This window comes from Gadus chalcogrammus, chromosome 13 (genome assembly GCF_026213295.1).
Source record: "Gadus chalcogrammus isolate NIFS_2021 chromosome 13, NIFS_Gcha_1.0, whole genome shotgun sequence".
Taxonomy (NCBI): Eukaryota; Metazoa; Chordata; class Actinopteri; order Gadiformes; family Gadidae; genus Gadus; species Gadus chalcogrammus.
Genome location: NC_079424.1, coordinates 6395374 through 6415647, shown reverse-complemented (window position 1 = coordinate 6415647; position 20274 = coordinate 6395374). Strand labels below are relative to the sequence as shown.

Here is a 20274-nt window from a genome sequence, read left to right as displayed (position 1 = left end):
GTCTGGCCAGGCCAGGCCAATTTGGCCTGGCCTGCGTCATCACGTGTTACTTACGACGTGATGACGTAGGTACAAGAGCCTACCAGGCCCCCAGGACCATAGATATATATATTAACAGTGTGTACCTACCTTGGTTATCAGCTATCATAGAATGGTGTCCAAATGGCTGCATGTGTAAGAAATAGGATTTGAACCAAGTGTTACAATAAAAAAAGCTTTTATTACAAGACCCCCCCCCCCACCCCAAATTTTAACAAAACACTTTTTTTTCAAATTTTTTGGCTGTTTGGCTGGGGCAGAAGAGTGGAAGGGGAAACAGAGACAGGTAAAGAAGAAGTAAGGAAAGGAATGAGAGGAAGAACAGTGAAATTAATGAACAGTGTGATAAACACAAATGATTACCAAAAAGGTTATAATTACTGATTTAGCTTCCCCGGATGGTCAGCCCTCCACCGGCGTCTCTAGTTGATGTTAGAGTAGACGATCTGCATTGCTGGGAACTGCCGGTGGAGGTACTGCAGGTCCTGCTTCATTGCGGCAACAACCTCAACTCCCTCCAGGCGTCCGAGGTCGTTGCCGCCACAGTGGATGAGCAGGACATCCGGGGCTGTTCTTCCTCTCAGGGACTGCAGGAAGAAAGGGATGAGGGTCTTCCATCTCAGCCCGTCCCAGCCAAACCAACTGACCCTGGCCTCTAGGCCAAGGTGGGGGCCACAGGTTTCCCTGGCTCTCTCCTCTCCACGGCGGACGTAGCTGTCCCCGATAATCCACACTTCTGTCCCTAAAGATTACAAAACACAGATTACTATACATGTAAATACAGAGTGAGGGGACTGTTAATTTATAGAACAATATAGCTTAATATATCCTATTCATGCAGTCATTAGCTTGTCATATGCAGTATTTGTATGAATTCAGTAAACATGTAATTCTAATCATTTGTCATATTAGGGGACACACAGACAATACAAAATTATGTTCTGTGAATATATTCTCCTTAGTCAAGCTAAATACTTACTTTTAATAGGGGGTTGCCCTGGTACTCCAGCCCTTGTCTTTTCCATTTGATTTGCAATAGCTACAATATAAATATAAGAAAAAAGGATTAAGGTACCTAGCAAACATCCACTGTAGACATCCAATGGTAGCATACTTTAATATTTCTGGAGAGCTGTAATGTTTTACATTATTTAACATTATAGATTTCTATTAAGAAATATATTTCATGCAAAACTCATAAGAAACTTTAAAATGTACCTTTTCGATTTCGATGAGCCGACGATGCGCACATGGAACTAGCAGTGAGAGTGGCGGATGGATCCGTTCTCTATAAATAGATGATCATGCAAACATTTCGGCCTTTCCACCAAACTCACTTGAGAAGATAGTCATCGATCAATCCATTTTTCTGCATCCGGTACGTCATGAAATAGGGCGTAGCCATAGACCCATGATGCGGAAGCATATCGCTCCTTGATGTTGCCCTGCGCCACTGAGCAGTTTACATAGGAGTGAATAGGCGTCATTTTGGAATCCGTTGTCCATTCTATAATACGTCCATGGGCCAGGCCACAGTTGCGACGGCCAACGGCCACGGCCAGATGGCCTAGTGTGAGTGCACCCGTAAAGAGACAAATCCCTAGAACCATTTTTCCAAGTGTTGCATTTAATAGTATGCATTAAATAGATTATTCAGAATATTTAAACAGCCTAGCAATAAACCTTACACCTCTTTCATCAAACATTGCACGTTAGGATTACGCTGTATAAAGGGGCCTTCAGCCAACAGAGCCATTTAGTTTTAATTCATTGTGTTTGATCATTTTCAAGCTTAACTCTAGCCTTGCGCATGGCCATAAAGGGGCCTTCAGACAAGCCACCTGTCTAAGCCACAGGTGTTAGCAGAACATCCTGAATGTCAGTGGGGTTGGGGCTGGCTGGCTGGCTGGCTGGCTGGCTGGCTGGGGGACGCTAAGCTGTGGGCTGGCTGGCTTGCTGGCTGGCTGGGGGGCGCTAAGCCGGGGGCTGCCCCGGCCTGCGAGCAGTCTGAGCACCACTTTGCTCTCCAGAGCACGGTAGCAGTGCTGAATGGAGTCCTGTTTGAGGGGCAGATTTAATCAAACGCATGATTCAGAAAGAGAGGAGTCTTTTTGTTAGCATTGTGTGTGTCAACAGAGAAGCACCGGCTTGCTATTACAGTAGCAGTGCAGCTGGTGTTATGTGAAGGAGCTAAACCAATAGGTATAAATGTCAACAGAGAGACGTTTTGCTGCCCATCCAAACTCATTCAATAAAGGACACTTAGTGAGACACCCAGCTTATCCCTCACATGATATCTTATTATCCACTTGATACTGTCAAAACTCCAAAATATGCCCAAAGAGGCTAGTGACACAGACCAAGTCACAAAGATAAGGCCAGGGCATTGTCCTGTTTGTAATAAAAGTCAACACAGGCTGTTAAAAATCACCCCTCACCAGATCAATGACCAAAAGTTCGGCCAAGTGCTGCAAAAGTGAATCACAGGAGAACCTGTCTTGGAGGAGTGTCAGTCTTTGCATGGCAATCCCCACACAGGCACATGCAATGGTGGAGGGATGGAACAACACAAACTGGTTCTCTGAAAATAAAACAACAAAAAACATTTATTCTTAAACAAAGGGTGAAGGATGCTGTGTCTTATACCTGGACATCTATAATGGACATAGGTAGTGTCTGCCTTAGAAAAAAGACTTGACGTGACTATTTTCTGAGAGCTAAATATTACTAATAGGAGTGAAAGGCAAGATGTTACCAAGTAAGAAGAATGTCGACATTGTTGTCACACCCAGAAAAACAAAAAACAAGAGCTTTACAGCAGGCGTTGCCTCGACATCCTACACGCTGGCCTGATAGCTCCAGGCACAGGAGTTGGGACCTGACGTAAATCAGTCTGCCCATTCCCACACCTTTTTGAATGGGAGACATGGTGATGGGCTAAAATATCCTTTCCTGTCTGGAGTCTGAATGAGAACGAACTGCCTGAAAGGCTGTTACCTAGTGCATTGTGGGAAAAAAAACTAAATTGAGTCTCATGGGAAATCACCAAGCTAAACATGGCCTTTTCAAAGCACACAATACAGGATTACACAAACCCAGTTCCCGGCATCCTGAAGGAACTGCTGACACATCACCACCAAAAGTTATGGCTGCTTTGAACACTTTGTTCACAACGCTAAGAGTCGTTTATTCACAACAAGTAGGCCAACTTAAAAGTGTGTTCTTTCACGTTATTAACAATTAATTTAATCTTGTCAGTTGACTTTATTTAATATGCCTGGTGTGGTGGCTCACCAACGGCTGCCAGGTATATAAAGGAGTGAAGATGGCAGAGCACGGACTTGAGGTCGAGGGAAGCAGCAAACGGGAGAGCCCGCAGGATGGGCTCTAGGAAATCACTGGGTGACACAGTGGCCAGCTCCCATCCCAGGACCGAGATCAGCGCGACTTCCAACTGCTGCAACAGAAACACAATGGAAGCCCATTAGTTTATTTCTCAATTTAGTTCAGATTTCATTTTTTTTGTGATCCATTCCCTTTGTGGTAAGAGTTTGATAAACAATTGTACGGCAAGTGTTCTCGATTATGTACATAGTCTTTACCACGATTTCTGAGAGTGATATTGAGTTGTCTGTGTAGAAGCAGAGCTTGCTGGCACCGAGTGGAACAGTGTCCCGGTATTTGGAAGCCAAGAACATGCAAACGGATCCCAAGAGTTGCAAATGGTCCTTTTCCGTGGGGATACGGCTCAAATAAATGTCCAGGTAACTGATGGCCAGTGGAAAGACCTGTTCCTCGCACAACTCTTCCTCACAAACCTGTCGGGAAAATCAGAGGGTACGATTGGGTGACCATATGCTGTACTGCCCCTTGTCGACGACAGACTCATGGATGAACAACGTACCCGTAACATCCACATTGCCAGGACTTGTCTCATGCATGGCGTGATCTGTTTCTGGACAGAGCTGCAGTAAGGTGTGGGTCGGCAGGTCTTCTCCTCGTCCACCATGTATGGCAGGGTACGACGGGCAATCAGCGAGGGATCACTGACGGCCCGGGGGGCATTGACGTTTCCATTTTCTGTGCTACTGCTGCTGTCGTGTAGATTGTCCCCTCTGCAAACCAAATCCATTTGACCCACTGAAAGCCAAACGGTTTTGTACGACGGAGTATTAGGGCCACACGTGAAGAAAAAAAATATTTTTGCCGTGACGACTTTGAAGTCGACACGTAGACTTTAAAGTCAACACGTCGACTTTAAAGTCAACATGTGGAGATTAAACTCGAAATGTCGAGAATAAAGTTGAAATGTCATGTCAACTTTAATTTCGACGTGTCGACTTTAAACTCGAAATGTCGAAAATAAAGTGGAAACATCAAATCGACTTTAATCTCGACGTGTTCATTTTCCGTTCCTCTGTCAGCACGCAGACGCTCCGGGCATCCTCCCAAGCGTGCAGCGGATGACCCGAAGTAGTCGGCAATAACCCTTGGGTCATTGTTTGTGGTGTAGGCCTCCATCCAAACAATATATTCAATGTAACCTTCAATGCAACTACTGATGGCAATGCCGTATGGCTTTAGATTATCGTACCCATCCATATGCCAGAGTGCATTTCGGACCTTTGCTGTGATATTGCCTGCGCCTCAGACGCCGGCCACGCCTTTGCTCCACACCCTCAGGATCAAGCAACTTGATCAATTGTCTTACTGTATTTTGCGACACAACATAACCTTTATGTATTGCACGGAGGTGCAACCATCTGTATCTTTGCATCTGCCAATTTCCCATGTTAAACCCGATTCTGAAATACAATTTTGCCAAATTATCTACACAAGCCATTGGATTCAGTGCAGGCTCTTGGAGCGGTTGCCATCCCTCCCAACTAATTTCAACTGTATTCTCGACATTTCGAGTTTAAAGGCACCCAGTGCAACTTTCGAGGCTTCAAAATAAACATTCAATTTCTAGTCTTTTTTACACGTAGTAAGTTTCAATAACTCCATACCATTACATACCGACATTTAAGCAGCAAAGATGAGACGTCGTTGTGTGGTGAGAACTGATACAAAATCGACAACAACAACAATGCCGCCATTTTCTTTATTTTTTGTAACCTACAATAAATAAAGCAGGCTTCCAGTCAATGGAAAAATGGCTTCTCCCCACCGGCGATTGTTGTTGTTTACGATTTTCTATCAGTTCTCACCACACAACGACGTCTCATCTTTGCTCCTTGAATGTCGATATGTAATGGTATGGAGTTATTGAAACTTACTACGTGTAAAAAAGACTAGAAATTGAATGTTTATTTTTCATTGAATGTTTACATAAAGTTGCACTGGGTGCCTTTAATGTCGACTTCAATCTCGACATGTCAAGATTAAAGTCGACATGACATTTCAACTTTATTCCCGACATTTCGAGTTCAATGTCAACATGTTGACTTTAAAATCGACGCCTCGACTTTAATCTCGTCACAAAAATTCTTCATGTGTGGCCCTAATAGAGCTCGTAAGTCGCCATTGCTCATGGGACCTATGAGACTGAAAAAAATGAATTGGAGTCAATGGAGAGAAAGTAATTATTTTCTGATCCCAGTCTTTATATGCCCCAGATTACAAATATTGTTTGTGGATTTAAATGATAATTTTTCATGCAAAGAAAACTATAATTTAGGGTAGGAGTTTGATACGGTTAGTTTTTGTGTGGGGCGCTTTGTGGACTACAACTCCCGCTGCTCTCGACGCGTATGATATACGTCACCACCACTCGCAAACAGATCCCGCAGTCGGAACATAGCTGTGTCTTTGGTGCACTTTACCACCTTCTTTCACCTCGATCAAGGCTTTTGTGCTCTCCTTGAAAGAAGGTGGGAAAGTGCACTGCACAACGCTCATAAATACAAATGTACAAATGTAATAGCTTATAGGGAACATTACCAGTAAACTCTACAGCCGTTATTTAGCTCACGCCTGGCACGTCTATCAACCGGCGTGAAAGGAATCCAGTCCGGTGTGGGTAGTAGGGTACCGGTGTGGGACTACGGTCAAGCCAGCCGACTCATCAAGATCGGCGGTCAAGCCAGCCGACTCAGTTTTTTGCCGTACCTGTATATACTAGCCATTACGGTAATAGCGTCTCAGAACTAGTTTCAAATAAAAGCATTCGTCGGGTGCATACAAAAAGACAGTCAATACAAGCAAATACTATCAAAGGAAGTGTACGGCCGTTGTGGTATTTACTTTAAAAATAAAAGCCCACCAAACACTCCAATATGAGACATATTACATATGATTTTGTATTCAATTTAGAAGAAAATGCCCCGTTATTTTAGGCTCATTTCACTTCAGGGTTATAGGTCAAGACCCCATGGGGTCACGCAAGAAGTTTCAGAACATTCTGACGTGGAGTTTCAAAATAAAAGCCAACCAAAGTTTCAAATATGAAACATATTACATATGATTTTGGATTCAATTTAAACTCACACTAGGCCATGTGGCCGTGACCGTTTTCACCCCTAACCGTGTTCAAATCTGCCAGTGTGAGTGTGGCCAGGATCTGATGAGACTGCACCGTATTGAGGGGAGGATGGATGGGGCCATGCATTGCGAGATCTTGGCCAACAACCTCCTTCCCTCAGTAAGAGCATTGAAGATGGGTCGTGGCTGGGTCTTCCAGCATGACAACGACCCGAAACACACAGCCAGGGCAACTAAGGAGTGGCTCTATTAGAAGCATCTCAAGGTCCTGGAGTGGCCTAGCCAGTATCCAGACCTGAACCCAATAGAAAATATTTGGAGGGAGCTGAAAGTCCGTATTGCCCAGCGAGAGCCCCGAAACCTGAAGGATCTTGATAAGGTCTGTATGGAGGAGTGGGCCAAAATCCCTGCTGCAGTGTGTGCAAACCTGGTCAAGAACTACAGGAAACGTATCTCTGTAATTGCAAACAAAGGTTTCTGTACCAAATATTAAGTTCTGCTTTTCTGATCTATCAAATACTTATGTCATGCAATACATTTCATATTAGTTAGTTACTTAAAAAACATACAATGCGATTTTCTGGATTTTTGTCTTAGATTCCGTCTCTCGTGTACTGGGAAAACCTGCAAATTCGGCAGTGTATCAAATACTTGTTCGCCCCACTGTATGTCCATGTCGTTCTAGGACTAGCTAACAAGTCAATATTATATTACGTATTGACTTATTTGCGGATTTTTTTAACCATAGCGGACCACTTTCCTAAATGTACGAAAAGTTGCCAGGTCCTCAACTGGCCTGCTGAAGGCCGTTTATATAAAAAAAAAAAAAAAAAAAATGATAGAGATAGAGAGATATATATATATATATATATATATATTTTTTTTTTTTTTTTTCAATGAAACCAAATATAATATTTTTTTAACATGATTAATAAAAGACCACCTTTATAGAATAAACAGTTTACTACAAATTACAATGGTGTTATTGATCAAATACATCACATTAGCTGTATGCAGTTTTGTTTTTCAAAGTGTAAATGGAAAACATAATCCAGTAAAGCTGGAAATAATATTGCAACTCTACATTCATAATTTTTTATGTAAATGCAGCATTGTGGGATCTACAAATGTGTTTGCTCGCTGAACTGGCATAAAATTGTCCTTGAGTTGATTCTCCTCTAATCCATAGCCATGGTCACAGGTATAGCCGTTTCAAGGTCTCTTGACTCCGAGTTTTGTAGCTCGCGGCGGATCTCTGCAGAGATGTGCGGGTGGGTTTGTACTTTGAGCAACTCCAGCACTGCCTCCTTCTGCTCAGAAGCAAGGTCAGCCTTGTAACGCTGAGCCATAGTGAGCAGACTCTGGTGCCAGAGAACAGGAAGTTCGCGCTTCTCACTGCGGAAGGACAGGAAGTGGGCAACCAGGGCATCCAGGACACGGAATGGCAGGGCGTACTTCTTGTCCAGCAAGAGACGCAGGAAGATACTGTTGGCACCGTTGTACTCCATCTCGGCTAGCTTTAGCATTGCGGCACTGAAAGTAAACGTGGGATTTCCAGACATTAACACAAGAAAATAGAACATTACAATTATTTATTTAAAATCATTACCCTTTTTCTGCCAAAGCTAATACACAATGCAGACAGTTTTACTCTAAACACAACAATGCTATTTTATATCTGTAATCATAACATACCTAGAATGAAGCACAGGGATTGAGCATTTGGTGAGAATGCTACCAACGATTATGGCCTCTCGAAGGGTACATGTTCCAGATTCACAAAGAGGAAGCAGGATACCTGAGGAAAGGAATCAAATATTTGGTCGGAAAGGATAGTTGAGCAGAATTGAAGTGTGACTTTTGATGTGTTTGAGCTGATATTGTATGTATTTAAAATGCATTAGGCAACGATATCAATCCACCTTAATATTACATGCTGCAAAAACTTGCCAGTAATATATCTTCAATCGATGAATAGAAATTTGTAAATTTCAACATTGGGTTATGCATAACTATACAAGTGTTCCCTAGGTACACAACTTTTAAATTTCACACTTTAATAAACACTGCCACCTAGTGGTGATGTCTGACCTTGACATGTGACCTTTTTTCCAAATGTCTGTGCAACATAATTGCTTTTATCCAGTAATTGTAATACAATTGTTTTCATGCATAAGTATGGAGGAATGTTATAGCTTCTTGTTTATGGTTTTACAGTGTTCAAGAAGTGAGTTTTTTACCTCACCATTTAACTGTATGCAAAACACAATGCCATTCCAAAAGTCTATGTACAGATACACTTCATTTTGTAAAGTTAAATTGACAAAATAAAATGTAACCTCGACATTGAAAAAATGTCTGAACTGCAGCCATGCCACAAAAGACCCATAACATGACCATTATATTCCATCTGGTACTTATTTTGTAAAGAAACATTGCAAACTTTTTGTGTACCGTACATACATTTGTAAAACACTTAATAAGCAACACGTCTCTAGGGATTACCTAGAAAGACATTTGGTCAGTGTCTCCCTTACCTTTAAAAAATGCCCCTGGCTTGAAAAGGGCCTTCTTTAGTGCACAGTAAAGATGGAAGTTCAGTTTTTTGTACTCTGCAATGTCATCCCGGATGCGGGGTAGCAACACCAAGTTGAAAAAGCGTTGCGCCATTCGCTCCTTTAGATTGGAGGAGAAGATCCTAAAGAAAAGTACATGAAGTCAGGTTAAGCACTATGCATTCATCTTAAAACCCTTTGGATTTACTCCCTTGTAAAACAATGTGTGAATCAACACCATCACCAACCTGGTTGCCTGGTACATGGCAGCTGCCGTCCAGGTCTCTGGTTCCGTCATATATAGAATCTGCTCCCAGTTTGATAGCGAAGGGATAATTTTAAAAGCCTTTGGAAGCTTACCACTGCGATATCTTGATAGAACCTAAAACAATGTAAAAAGATGCCATATTACCATGACAATAATGCTTTCAGGGGTATTCTTGCAGTGTAGTCTAAGTGGTCTCTTAATATCCCCACTACTTAATTAATGCACATTAAATACTATGATAAAACAACAATGTTTTTTGCCTTCTTATCCACTGTGGTGATACAGATAGAATATGTACACAGCGACAAGGCTCTTACTTTGTTGACCCCTCTGTACACTTCCACAACCCTTGGATCGAGCTGGGGCATCGGCCTTCCAGACGCCTCGGACATCACTGTTCCCACCTCCGTCTGCTTCTCTGTAATCTTATCCATAATAATGTCGGCTAGGGTTCGTCTGGAAGGACAAAGACAGGGAGTGAGGCATACGAAATAGATACAGGCACTGTTCATGATAATGTAACCGCCGTCTCAAAGAGCTGTTTAATGCTACAGTGACGGCCAAGCTTGTCTTTAAATACTTTTCCATTGGCTTGGATAACCGTAAGGGTTAATTTTGTGAGCAATCCAGAGCAGAACCTGATGTGGCTGAAGATAGATATTTTGTGTGCATCTAGCAAGCAATGTGAATGAATGTTAAGCCTTGGCCCTTCCTGCAAGCAAGACGAGTTAGGTCCAGTGCAGTTGTGTACTTTGAGTGTACTGTACAAGCTTTACCTCATTGGAGGGTTCTTGTTCATGAACATCTCCATGGCTTTCTCATCCGCTGCGTCTACTATAACTTCAGTTTCACCCCCAGCATCAGCATCCACATCCCCAGCTTCTCCAAGAGCTGGCCACTCCTCATCAGAATCCGCATCCTGGGTGCTGGACCCTAGAAAAAGGGAAATTCACATTACGTTAGCCTGTATCATGATATTCCTCTTGAAATATGAATACTGTCCTCGGCCTGAACTGTATAAAGTTTTGTTATAAGGACTCTATGTGTCAATATGTACTACTTCAAGGGAAGCCCAACCAAAAAAAACTATTAACAAACAATAAGTGTGATTGGAGGATAGGCGCAGGCTCAACACCTAAAATGATCTCAAATGCATATCTTACTAGAACTTATTAATAGACTTACCGAGAGTTGTGACTGGCGCTTTCTTTGTCTCGGGTGACAATCCATATTCTGTCTGCAGTTCATCTTGCTGAATGCGAGCCTGTTCCAGGATTCTCCTTGATAAACGTTCATCCACATACTCGTCCTCATTTTCTACCTTATCCTCCTGACTTTTCACTCGCTCGTGGACACGAGCAGCGTCTCCTTGCATGATCTGATCCGCCAATGAAACTACACCCTTTTTACTACCGCCTTTAGACCTCTTCACTTTAGGCATTTTGACAACTCTATCGAACTATATGATTTGAGAAATATTAGCATACGTGTTCCAATGTAGTGCGTAATCTCACCAATCTTTCAGTAAACACAGACCGGTGGGTAATGGTTGCTCTGCACGTGTTGACGTTCATGTGTGGAGGGGGAAGTGACGTCATAGAGGGTATGGCTACGATTCTTTTTAGTTAGATTTTCCATGACATTATAGTCATTATTATTTTTTCTTTCATTTATTAGTTAACACATACACATACATATATGTTTTTTAATCTAGTGTGACAGAAATAGACAGATAGCACGTTGTCATGTATTTTCAAGCGGAAGTCTTAACCCGGAAACATTTAGTCAAAAATAAAAAAAATCATCGTTGGCCAAAAATAATGGGGGTGACTTGGTAAGTTTAGGTATTTTGTTAAAAATGTTGTATTATATTACATATCTGATATATCATATATGTGCTTTAATTGCAGCTCTTCTTATGCTCTCTCACACTTGCTTCCGACATATTAAAGCATTGAATTAAGTACTTCATTCAATCGCTTTCTGTAACGATACAGTAGCAGAGAACGCAAACAAAAAACCCTAACTACGATCGACCGGGATGCTTGTGACGATTTAGCAGCCAAGTTATGCATATGAAACGAAATCTTTTTACAAATGTACTGCTCTTTGTTTTCCCCAGTGTGTGCCAGGTGCCAGTTACAGAGGGGAAGAGTGTGCAGCAGACGGTGGATGTACTGCACAAGAAACTGGAGCAGTTGGGTGCTGTAAAGCAGGGGAGCTTTTGCGTGGACTGTGAGACGTATCATGCAACAGGAAATGTCACAGGTACTACGATATACATTTGTCCCAAATAACGTATGTGCTAAAATATAAATGACGTATCAAAGTTAATGTTTTTTTCTTTCAAAATAAACCAAGAGAGGCATATGTATTCTGCCTACATAATTTGTATGTTTTATTCTGTAATCCATGCTCTTACATTGCACTCATATCACATGGCTTTTGTGTTGTTTTTCAGGACAACCTACCAAACTGCTATACGTTATGCACAACTCTGAGACGCCATTGAGTTGCCATGCCTTATTTGAAGGGGGACCCTGCCTCACAGCTGATGGGAACTTTGATGTCCTCATGTTGAAGCTGAAAAGCCATTTCCAGAACGCCAAGGCACACAAGGTGGAGTGCCGTGGTTCTAGATATCGATACTGCGACTTCCTTATAAAAGTTGGCACGGTTACCATGAGCTCCAGTGGAAGAGGGATATCGGTAGAGGTGGGCAGTTGACACGTTGATGAAACATTGTATTCTTCTTATCTAATCACTGACACCAATCCCTAACTTAATCCCTATTTGTTGCTGTGTTTTCAGGTTGAGTATTGTCCATGTGTGGTTCCAGGGGACTGCTGGAATCTAATGAAAGAGTTCATGCAAACCTTCCTTGGGTCAAGTGTTCCAGAGTGGCCAACCGTGTTTACTAGCAAGCCCGAAGGCCTCTATGCACCGGCAGACAGTGTGGACACTATGAACCAGTACCTGGAGCTGTTCAACAAACTGCGGAAACAACCAGTCCCAGGAAGCAACGTCCGATGAAGCTTCAGCTGCATCACATCATATTTTTGTGGTTTGGATTCACGTCCAATAAATCAAAAGGGGTCCTAGACATTTTTCGTTTTTCAGGAGATTTGAATTCCCTATGTCTCTTACATTAAGGAAAGACATCATTGATGACAATAACTGAGAAGGGTGTTTTGCATATGTTAATTTTCAGTGGGTGTGACATGAATGGCTACAAAAAAAAAAGAATACTCAGTAGTGTCAAATGATATTGTCATAAATATTTTTTTACGAAGCCTGACTTTTGTGTAATTATTTTATATTTTTTGAAAAAGCTTTCAGACTAATAATAAAAAGGCTTTACTGAGGTCAAATGATGGGAACAAGGTTTTCTAAATATTAAAATAAAACGAATCGCACACACAGTAAATCAAATCATTGTGTTTACTGTTGTTGGTCCAGTGGCGAGACGAGCCAAGCACGCAGAATAATATCAATGCATTTAGGTCCTGCAGTAGCAGCAGCAGCCCATAACACCACGGCCTGTTGTTCCGCCATTCCGCCAATGAGAGCGTGCTTCTGCCGCACAGCCAGCCCAATGAGAAGGGTTCTGGGTCCGAGCGAGAGTTCAGCTTCTTCCATCTGAGAAGGGGGACAACAATCGTCTCTCCTGCACCGTGCAACCGGGGATGGTATGTTAGCTATTTTCCCGGTATCCCGATACACCGTTATCGCTTTAGATGATGCATTGCAGAAAAACTCATAGGAACGATTTTGCGGGGTGAACGTCCGCGTTGTTAACGTGTCCGTCAAAGCCGTAATTCGCCGGCGATGTAAGAGATGTTATAATGTGAGTTAAAGCAGTCATGTTAACTTAGATTGTCCACAGCCAACACGCTAGCCTTGAAGAGGGTTCGGGTGAGCTCATTATACTAACGTTAGCTCGATGGTCGTTCAAACAGTGTTGGGATTAACCCGGCGATCCGTTTTTAAAGAAGCAAACTGCACCAAAAATGGTATCTTAGTCAATGCAAAGACCCGAACGAGGCTCGTTGTTAGCGACCTGTGCTAGCACGAAGCACTCTGGGGTCGCCACAAACCAACAAAGTTGTTGAATGTTCCCCGAGTGTCTGACTGCTCTTTGTTCTGACTAAGCGGTGTTGGTGGGGTAGCTTAGCATAGCCACAGCGGACAGAGATTTAGCCAGACAGCTATTATTTTAAAAGAAAGAAACGCATGATCAGTGTGGCATTGTGGAGAAAACCAAGACAATGTTAAACGTCGGCTGTGGCGCAAAAATCGCACATCCCGTGTTGTTATCGCCTAGGTTATTCCAGACACTGGATTAGAAGCCTGTCAGGCTGCTGATTCAGGATTCTGCCACTGTTATTTATATGATGAAGTTAAATAAACATATTTGAATGTAGTTGGCAGTACAAGTATGTATTTAAAAAGGTATGCTCGTAAAGAAGTACGCAATGTGCTGATCTGCTGCACACGGACCGCGACCTCCAGAGCCATACAGCGGATAATTGCACTAATTAAAACCATCAAAGAGGCCAAATGCAGAAAGACCTCTTCATATTATTAGTAACTTTGATTGGCTGATATGATTAAATTATGCGTTATCATGACACAGACATTGTTTCACACATACCTAAAGCAATCCGATGTGAAAAAAAAGTTAACAAATATTTGATCGTTTATTATTTGCAACAATGTTACAATGATTCCTTACCTATTGCCGTTCTATTTCTGTGGATAACTAGCCTAGTACCGGAAATGAGTTAGCCTTTATAATGCATCTTGTGCACCTCTGCCTGGTTTGGCAGGAATAAAGCCGATCTTATTATTGATCAGATTATGCAGCGTTCGGATAATTTATAAACTTGATGTAATTGTAATCCAGCACTGAACAATTTTACAATTTTAATCTATTAATATTCTTTTCGGTGAATATTTTGTTACAGTTCATTACATGGGGGAAATGTCAAAGGCTGGCTAGATGTCTTCAGCAAAATACACACACATCTATGTCAAATGTATTGGATTTAATATTGGATTTCAATTTTTTATGCAAACCCTGACCCTTTTCTGTATCCTCCAGCTTCAATCTTAAAGGATAATCTGCTATTGTCTGAAGTGAAAGTTGACGTGGATATCAAGCTGAATGCTGCCGTTAAGAAATTTACAGATGAGGTAATATCAAACGTTTATTTATTTAGTTGTGCGGTCACTAATGTCCTCCAATGTGTCACGGTAAATTCTTAGTACTTTTGCTGAAATGGCTCCATATCTTGTAAACATCCCTCTGTACAGATTTCTAATACTGCGTCTTAACAACAGCGTTTTTTTGTTGTTTTCCGTCCGAATCAGAACGAGGTGCCGCTTGGCCCAGGGACGCGAGTCCTGCCGCTGAAGCCCGATGCGATCGCCCGTGCGATGGACCGTTGTAAGCACGTGGGGCGCCTGCGCCTGGGCCACAACCACTCCATCCTCAACCCTCAGAAATGGCAGTGCGTGGACTGCAGCAGCACAGACTCGCTGTGGGCCTGCCTGAAGTGCTCCCACGTGGCGTGCGGCCACTTTGTGGAGGAGCACTCCCTCAAGCACTTCCAGGACTCCTGCCACCCGCTGGCCATGGAGGTGCGCGAGCTGGACGTCTTCTGCTTCGCGTGCGGCGACTACGTGCTCAACGACAACGCCGAGGGCGACCTCAAGCTCCTCCGGGGGGCGCTGTCCACCGTGCGGAGCCCCGGGCGCCGCTCGCTGCGTTCCTCGGCGGCGGCGGGGCCGGGGGCGGCGGGGGGGGAGGGCGGGGCTCTGCCGGCGGCCATGCAGCTGGCGGTACGGCACCGCAGGAAGGCCCTCCTGCGGACCATGCTCTGCCGCTGGATGGGCCGGCGGCAGGTCCTGCAGAGCCGGCGGGAGCACGAGGTGGAGGAGGAGAAGGAGGAGGTGCGGCGGCAGCGGCGAGAGGTGAAGAAGAGGCTGATGGAGGAGCTGGGCAACGTCCCTCCCCGCAAAAGCGCCCGGCTCCTGACCCAGGGCCCCCGCTCGACCATAACGTTCATCCCCCTCAAGTTCCGGGACCCACCGGAGCGGCTACCTCCCCCTCCGCCCCCGCACCCGCCCAAGAAGCAGCCCCCGCCCCTGGCCCTGTCGCGCAAGGCGGCCCCCGGCGGCCGGGCGGTCAAGCTGAGGAAGTTCCGCTCGAGCCGCACGGCGCGGCGGCGGCGGCTGGCCCCGGGAGTCACGGGCCTGCGGAACCTGGGCAACACGTGCTACATGAACTCTATCCTGCAGGTGCTCAGCCACCTGCAGAAATTCAGGGAGTGTTTTCTCACCTTGGACACGTGTGAGACCGAGGAGCTGCTGGCCAAGACCCCCGCCCCCCCGGGGGTGAGGGGCGTGGCGGGGGGGTTGGTCAGCGAGGGGGGCGGCGGCACCGCCGCCCTGTCCCCCTGCCCCCTGGGGCGCATCGGGAAGGCGGGCTGCGTCGCGCCCGCCCTCAGCGCGGCCGAGCTGGTCCAGCCCAAAGAGCCGCGCGTCTCCACCCGCCAGCAGATGTCGCTGTGCCACGAGCTGCACACGCTCTTCAGGGTCATGTGGTCGGGGCGGTGGTCCCTGGTGTCCCCCTTCGCCATGCTGCATTCGGTGTGGAACCTCATCCCGGCGTTCCGGGGCTACGACCAGCAGGACGCCCAGGAGTTCCTGTGCGAGCTTCTGGACAAGGTGCAGCAGGAGCTGGAGTCGGAGGGCTCCAAGCGGCGCATCGTCATTCCCATCAGCCAGCGCAAGCTCTCCAAGCAAGTGCTGAAGGTTCTCAACACCATCTTCCACGGGCAGCTACTCAGCCAGGTAGGCACTCTGACCGCCACCACAACCGCTCAGGACTGGAACTACCATTTTATTTAGTGCTCTCAGTATTTAGGTTTTTCTTTTACCGTGTTTCTGTACTCGGGAGTGTGCGTCTATGTTTGGTGATAAAGGCTTCATAGTCCGAAGGGTTGACGAAAGTTTAGATTGTCAAGTAAAATCGAATCTTTCCCTGAAAATGGTACTAGTTCATCATGAGCTTCTAATGTGGCATGAACGGATTTTCTGATGGCTAGAGTGCACACATGACAATCCACAGCCCTCTGTAAACAAACCCCAAGCTATCTTCATGAGCCATCTATCATGATCCTGTGAAATATGGATGTCCCTCTACTACGACGGTTATCGGCATTCCTGTTTCCCTCACAGATTGAATTCAGCCCCTTTCTTCAGTGCATCGCCTATAGCGAGACCGTGGCAGAATAACATGCCATATGGTGTTGGCTTTAGCAAACCAGGGAGCCCCAGGACATAATGAGCTTTACCTAGTTGCACGGCCTCAACGACTTGGTGGCATAAAGATAGCATAACAACGTGACCGCTAATGGCTCCATAATGCCTACTGGTCGCTAAAGTTCAGGAGAATGTCTAAGAACAAAAGATTTTGTCTTCAACAATGCCTTTCTTGTTCAATACAACAGGTGACATGTTTGTCCTGCAAGCACAAGTCAAACACGGTTGAGCCCTTCTGGGATCTCTCGCTGGAGTTCCCCGAGCGCTACCACAGCATAGCAAAAGGCTCGGCCTACCAGCGCAGCTGCACACTCACAGAGATGCTGGCCAAGTTCACAGAGACGGAGGCCCTGGAAGGCAACATCTACGCCTGCAACCACTGCAACAGTAAGTGTGGCACGCCGAGCCGTCGGCGGCACTTACCAGCACAGTCACTCGGGGGCATTGCGAAGGAGGCTGGTGACCTTGTTTCATAGCATTTACGGCGCTTCAACAACCCACCAAAGCTTCTTAAACATTTCTCCTTTTGATCGTTTACATTGTAATTGTTTTTCAAACTATTATTGTTGTTTGGGTTTATTGTATGTTTTTTTCTTTTTATATAGTTTTTCACAATGTTTTCTTCCCCATGGGCCTCATTTCTTTCTTCTCTCATTGTTCTTCTATAGAAAGAAGACGTAAGACTTCCCACAAACCCTTGGTGTTGTCTGAAGCCTGCAAGCAGCTGCTGATCTACCGCCTACCTCAGGTTCTGCGGCTCCACCTGAAGCGTTTCAGGCAGGTCTCAGCCGTCAGCAATCAGCCTCTCCGTGAACTATGCTTCTGTGGTCTAAAAAAAAAACCCCATGGCTTCTCACAATTGAAGTAGCTCATCGCCTGTCACATTTCAGAAGGCTAATCTTAGCGCTTAGGCTAATTAATCCTGGGGGCTCTAATGAGAGTTTGTGTGGTGTGTGTGTGTGTGTGTGTGTGTGTGTGTGTGTGTGTGTGTGTGTGTGTGTGTGTGTTTTCGGGGACAGATGGTCAGGGCGGAACCACAGGGAGAAGATAGGCGTCCATGTGGCCTTCGACCAGGTTCTCAACATCAAGCCTTACTGCTGCACGGGGTCCGGCCACAGTGTCCACCGCGGGGGCTACACCTACGACCTGTCTGCCGTGGTGATGCATCATGGGAAAGGCTTTGGCTCAGGGCACTACACCGCATACTGCTATAACACAGAAGGAGGTAAGGGGAACACATGCTCTGTACATATTGGCTGGCTGTGAGCTTGGAGGGGGTTTCTAATCTTATTTTTTTTGGGGGTTCTTTCCTACAGCGTTCTGGGTCCACTGTAATGACTCTGAGATGAACGTGTGCAGCGTGGAGGAGGTTTGCAACACTCAGGCCTACATCCTCTTTTATACCCAGAGGTCTGGCTAGGTCGGGCCTTCTGAAGAGGATCTCTGGAACGGCACTGCCGCCCACGGCTGCACCTGGGCGAATAACATTTATTTTATTTTTTTATTTTTTTTCTTAATCAACGGGCTAGAAGAAATGAGAACAAGGTCACGAGGACACGGTCAAATCCTTTTTTTCCCAGTTATCTGACGACTCAACCAAAAATATTTGCAGACGATACCCAATGGAAACATAGTTTATCCAATCTTTGGCCTACCAAAGAGATGACGGCGGCCCATGTTGTACCGAAGTAGTTGCCCACTTTGAAGCCAAATTGGCTTATAAAAAGGTCATGTTGTCGGCATCCCGTTTTGCATATTGAATTAACACTTCCTAGACAAAGAGGGAAGGGTGTGTGGAGCCGACGGGGTACAGACCTCAGTCCCTGCTCTGTCTGCGGTGGCTCCAGGCTTTAGTGAATCATATTCCATGTCTATCGAGTCTTGAGACCCAGCGGGCGCAGCCGTGTGCGAGCCCAAGAACCTTTTTACATTGGAAGGCAATATTGATTCTGGACCTAATGAAGGCATTACTGTGGAGATCATTTGTACAGAACGGGCGAGGACCAAAGATGATCCGAAACCGGGACTTCATGTGATTCTAAGCGTCACTGGCGAGTGGTTTCGGGTCAGGTTTCGTCCTCGGACTGTAGTGCACTGCAGACTACTGTTCAGAACCGATGTTGCCTCCCATTTAGTTTTTTTTCTTTAATGGACCGGTGTCATTTAGACCGATCACATCGCTGATGGTCTGGGGGTCTCCGCGTCCATCAGTGGAAATGGAGCGCATGGTTTGTAATGGCTTTCATTTGTTACTCGCTGCCATTCCTGTTGGAAAATGTGTGGGGGAAAAATCCTGACTTAAAGCTGACCAGCCATAGGTACCGTTGAGACGAACAATGTCGCATGACATTAGAAACCGGCACTTTAGAATGCATTCTCTTGCACTCTATCCATCGATATCTGCATCCCATTGGCCGAGCATTGGTTCCCAAGCTTCTTTTGTCAGCCCCCCCCCCCCCATTCTGTTAAAATACGTAACTTAACTGTTATCGGTTCGGAGCAGTTTGCACACAGCGTGCGCAATTTCAACATTTCCTAGGCGTGGGTCAACCCGCTGTATGATCTGTGCGCTCAGGCCCTGATTATATAACTACTGGTTAATTCCGGGTTCACACGAGTTCCGGCGCGGCCACTATAGCGTTTGACGCAGTCTTTTAAATTGTGTAGCGAGTTAATGGGTTTATTTACGGCTCTCGTGAGCAACACGTTTGTAATCGTTTGTTTCGCCTGGGGTTTGTTTCTATACAGTCTGTGATTGAGCTCCCCCCCCCCACACACTCCCCCCCCCCCCCCTCGCCCCTCACAACTGTTCCATCCCATCTCCCTTTGCCTCCCCTGCAGTATCTCTACGCCTCCCACATAGGGAAACACTGGGCCACAACTTCACTGCATGGGTCTGATCTGAGGTTTATTGTCTGTCAAGCTCTTATAGTAGTTTGTGTTTTGGTTTTTCCAATCATTCGTCAACATGAATGGCTGCAGATGGCATTATGTTGAATATCTGTTACTAAATCCATACGGTTGTACTCTATATAAAGAGGGAGTTTCCAGTAATGAGTCAACCCTACACCAGAATGGTCCTTGAGTTAAATCATTGTGAAAAGTCATCCCCAAGGGGTAGTTTGAGTACTGATCCATGTGTCGTATGTGTTTGCATCTTGTACTCTCCTCAATTGTACTGCTGTGACTGAATACTGTGTCTTAGCCTTGAGGCCTTGGTTTGGGCTAACATAAATGGACAAATTGATTTATAGATTCTTATTTTTTTTGTTCTTATCCGTAAACATCCCTCCGATAAGTTTGCCGTCTGTGAGAAATAGGTTTGAGAGTCACGGTGGGCTGCCCTGGGGGAGCTATCGTTGCAGGTCCTACTTTGTGATTGCTGGTTTTCCAGACACCCAAACCCCCTGGCAGCTCGTTCTTCTGCCCCGATTGAAACGTTAGACCGGTGTGGCCCGGTTCTGTACCTCTGCGCCATGCGCAGCGTCCCAACCAAGGAGACGGGCAGACCGTGACGTGCTGAAGAATGTTGTTTTTTTTGGAGATTATGGGTTCCCATTACTTTCCAAGTTGAGCACCTGAAAGCAATATATTGTACGT

General features: G+C 45.2%; 4 protein-coding genes across 6 annotated transcripts; 2 read left to right on the top strand and 2 right to left on the bottom strand.

The window, feature by feature from the left end:
- Nucleotides 1–237: 237 nt before the first annotated feature.
- On the bottom strand, nucleotides 238–6327 carry ccnd3 (cyclin D3). 2 transcript variants are annotated; one of them, XM_056606276.1, is made up of 8 exons: nucleotides 5983–6327; nucleotides 3944–4179; nucleotides 3642–3857; nucleotides 3334–3496; nucleotides 2478–2620; nucleotides 1258–1327; nucleotides 1019–1078; nucleotides 238–781 (listed from the first exon to the last, which is right to left on the bottom strand). In XM_056606276.1, exons 2-8 carry the CDS (start codon nucleotides 4169–4171, stop codon nucleotides 462–464), a joined length of 1200 nt encoding a protein of 399 aa, XP_056462251.1. In that variant the 5' UTR covers nucleotides 4172–4179; nucleotides 5983–6327; the 3' UTR covers nucleotides 238–461. The 2 variants fall into 2 exon arrangements, with proteins under 2 accessions (XP_056462251.1, XP_056462252.1); XM_056606277.1 differs by lacking the exons at nucleotides 238–781; nucleotides 1019–1078 and having other exon boundaries at nucleotides 1264–2096.
- Nucleotides 6328–7445: 1118 nt separating this feature from the next.
- Nucleotides 7446–10935, bottom strand: bysl (bystin-like). Its single transcript, XM_056606273.1, has 7 exons — nucleotides 10531–10935; nucleotides 10122–10278; nucleotides 9663–9801; nucleotides 9326–9459; nucleotides 9060–9220; nucleotides 8218–8320; nucleotides 7446–8055 (listed from the first exon to the last, which is right to left on the bottom strand). The coding sequence occupies exons 1-7, from the start codon at nucleotides 10784–10786 to the stop codon at nucleotides 7701–7703; spliced, it is 1305 nt and encodes a 434-aa protein (XP_056462248.1). The 5' UTR covers nucleotides 10787–10935; the 3' UTR covers nucleotides 7446–7700.
- Nucleotides 10936–10974: 39 nt separating this feature from the next.
- Nucleotides 10975–12633, top strand: med20 (mediator complex subunit 20). The gene is made up of 4 exons (XM_056606294.1): nucleotides 10975–11179; nucleotides 11468–11613; nucleotides 11807–12060; nucleotides 12157–12633. Exons 1-4 carry the CDS (start codon nucleotides 11091–11093, stop codon nucleotides 12376–12378), a joined length of 711 nt encoding a protein of 236 aa, XP_056462269.1. The 5' UTR covers nucleotides 10975–11090; the 3' UTR covers nucleotides 12379–12633.
- Nucleotides 12634–12878: 245 nt separating this feature from the next.
- On the top strand, nucleotides 12879–19457 carry usp49 (ubiquitin specific peptidase 49). 2 transcript variants are annotated; one of them, XM_056606259.1, is made up of 7 exons: nucleotides 12879–13034; nucleotides 14450–14541; nucleotides 14719–16203; nucleotides 16863–17061; nucleotides 17343–17451; nucleotides 17694–17899; nucleotides 17991–19457. In XM_056606259.1, the coding sequence occupies exons 3-7, from the start codon at nucleotides 14785–14787 to the stop codon at nucleotides 18092–18094; spliced, it is 2037 nt and encodes a 678-aa protein (XP_056462234.1). In that variant the 5' UTR covers nucleotides 12879–13034; nucleotides 14450–14541; nucleotides 14719–14784; the 3' UTR covers nucleotides 18095–19457. The 2 variants fall into 2 exon arrangements, with proteins under 2 accessions (XP_056462234.1, XP_056462235.1); XM_056606260.1 differs by lacking the exon at nucleotides 12879–13034 and adding an exon at nucleotides 13041–13192.
- The last annotated feature ends 817 nt before the right edge of the window (nucleotides 19458–20274 follow it).

Excerpts from the sequence above, each read along its gene's own strand:
- usp49 (XM_056606259.1), top strand. The coding sequence starts at position 14,785 with ATGGACCGTTGTAAGCACGTGGGGCGCCTGCGCCTGGGCCACAACCAC. Across the intron at positions 16,204-16,862 it reads ACGGGCAGCTACTCAGCCAG|GTGACATGTTTGTCCTGCAA; the intron begins GTAGGCACTCTG and ends TCAATACAACAG. Across the intron at positions 17,452-17,693 it reads CTCCACCTGAAGCGTTTCAG|ATGGTCAGGGCGGAACCACA; the intron begins GCAGGTCTCAGC and ends TTTCGGGGACAG.
- ccnd3 (XM_056606276.1), bottom strand. The coding sequence starts at position 4,171 with ATGGATTTGGTTTGCAGAGGGGACAATCTACACGACAGCAGCAGTAGC. Across the intron at positions 3,858-3,943 it reads TGGCAATGTGGATGTTACGG|GTTTGTGAGGAAGAGTTGTG; the intron begins GTACGTTGTTCA and ends TTTTCCCGACAG. Across the intron at positions 3,497-3,641 it reads TATCACTCTCAGAAATCGTG|CAGTTGGAAGTCGCGCTGAT; the intron begins GTAAAGACTATG and ends TTTCTGTTGCAG.
- bysl (XM_056606273.1), bottom strand. The coding sequence starts at position 10,786 with ATGCCTAAAGTGAAGAGGTCTAAAGGCGGTAGTAAAAAGGGTGTAGTT. Across the intron at positions 10,279-10,530 it reads AGCGCCAGTCACAACTCTCG|GGTCCAGCACCCAGGATGCG; the intron begins GTAAGTCTATTA and ends CCCTTTTTCTAG. Across the intron at positions 8,056-8,217 it reads ATCCCTGTGCTTCATTCTAG|TGCCGCAATGCTAAAGCTAG; the intron begins GTATGTTATGAT and ends GTTTACTTTCAG.
- med20 (XM_056606294.1), top strand. The coding sequence starts at position 11,091 with ATGTATTTTCAAGCGGAAGTCTTAACCCGGAAACATTTAGTCAAAAAT. Across the intron at positions 11,180-11,467 it reads AAAATAATGGGGGTGACTTG|TGTGTGCCAGGTGCCAGTTA; the intron begins GTAAGTTTAGGT and ends TGTTTTCCCCAG. Across the intron at positions 11,614-11,806 it reads TGCAACAGGAAATGTCACAG|GACAACCTACCAAACTGCTA; the intron begins GTACTACGATAT and ends GTTGTTTTTCAG.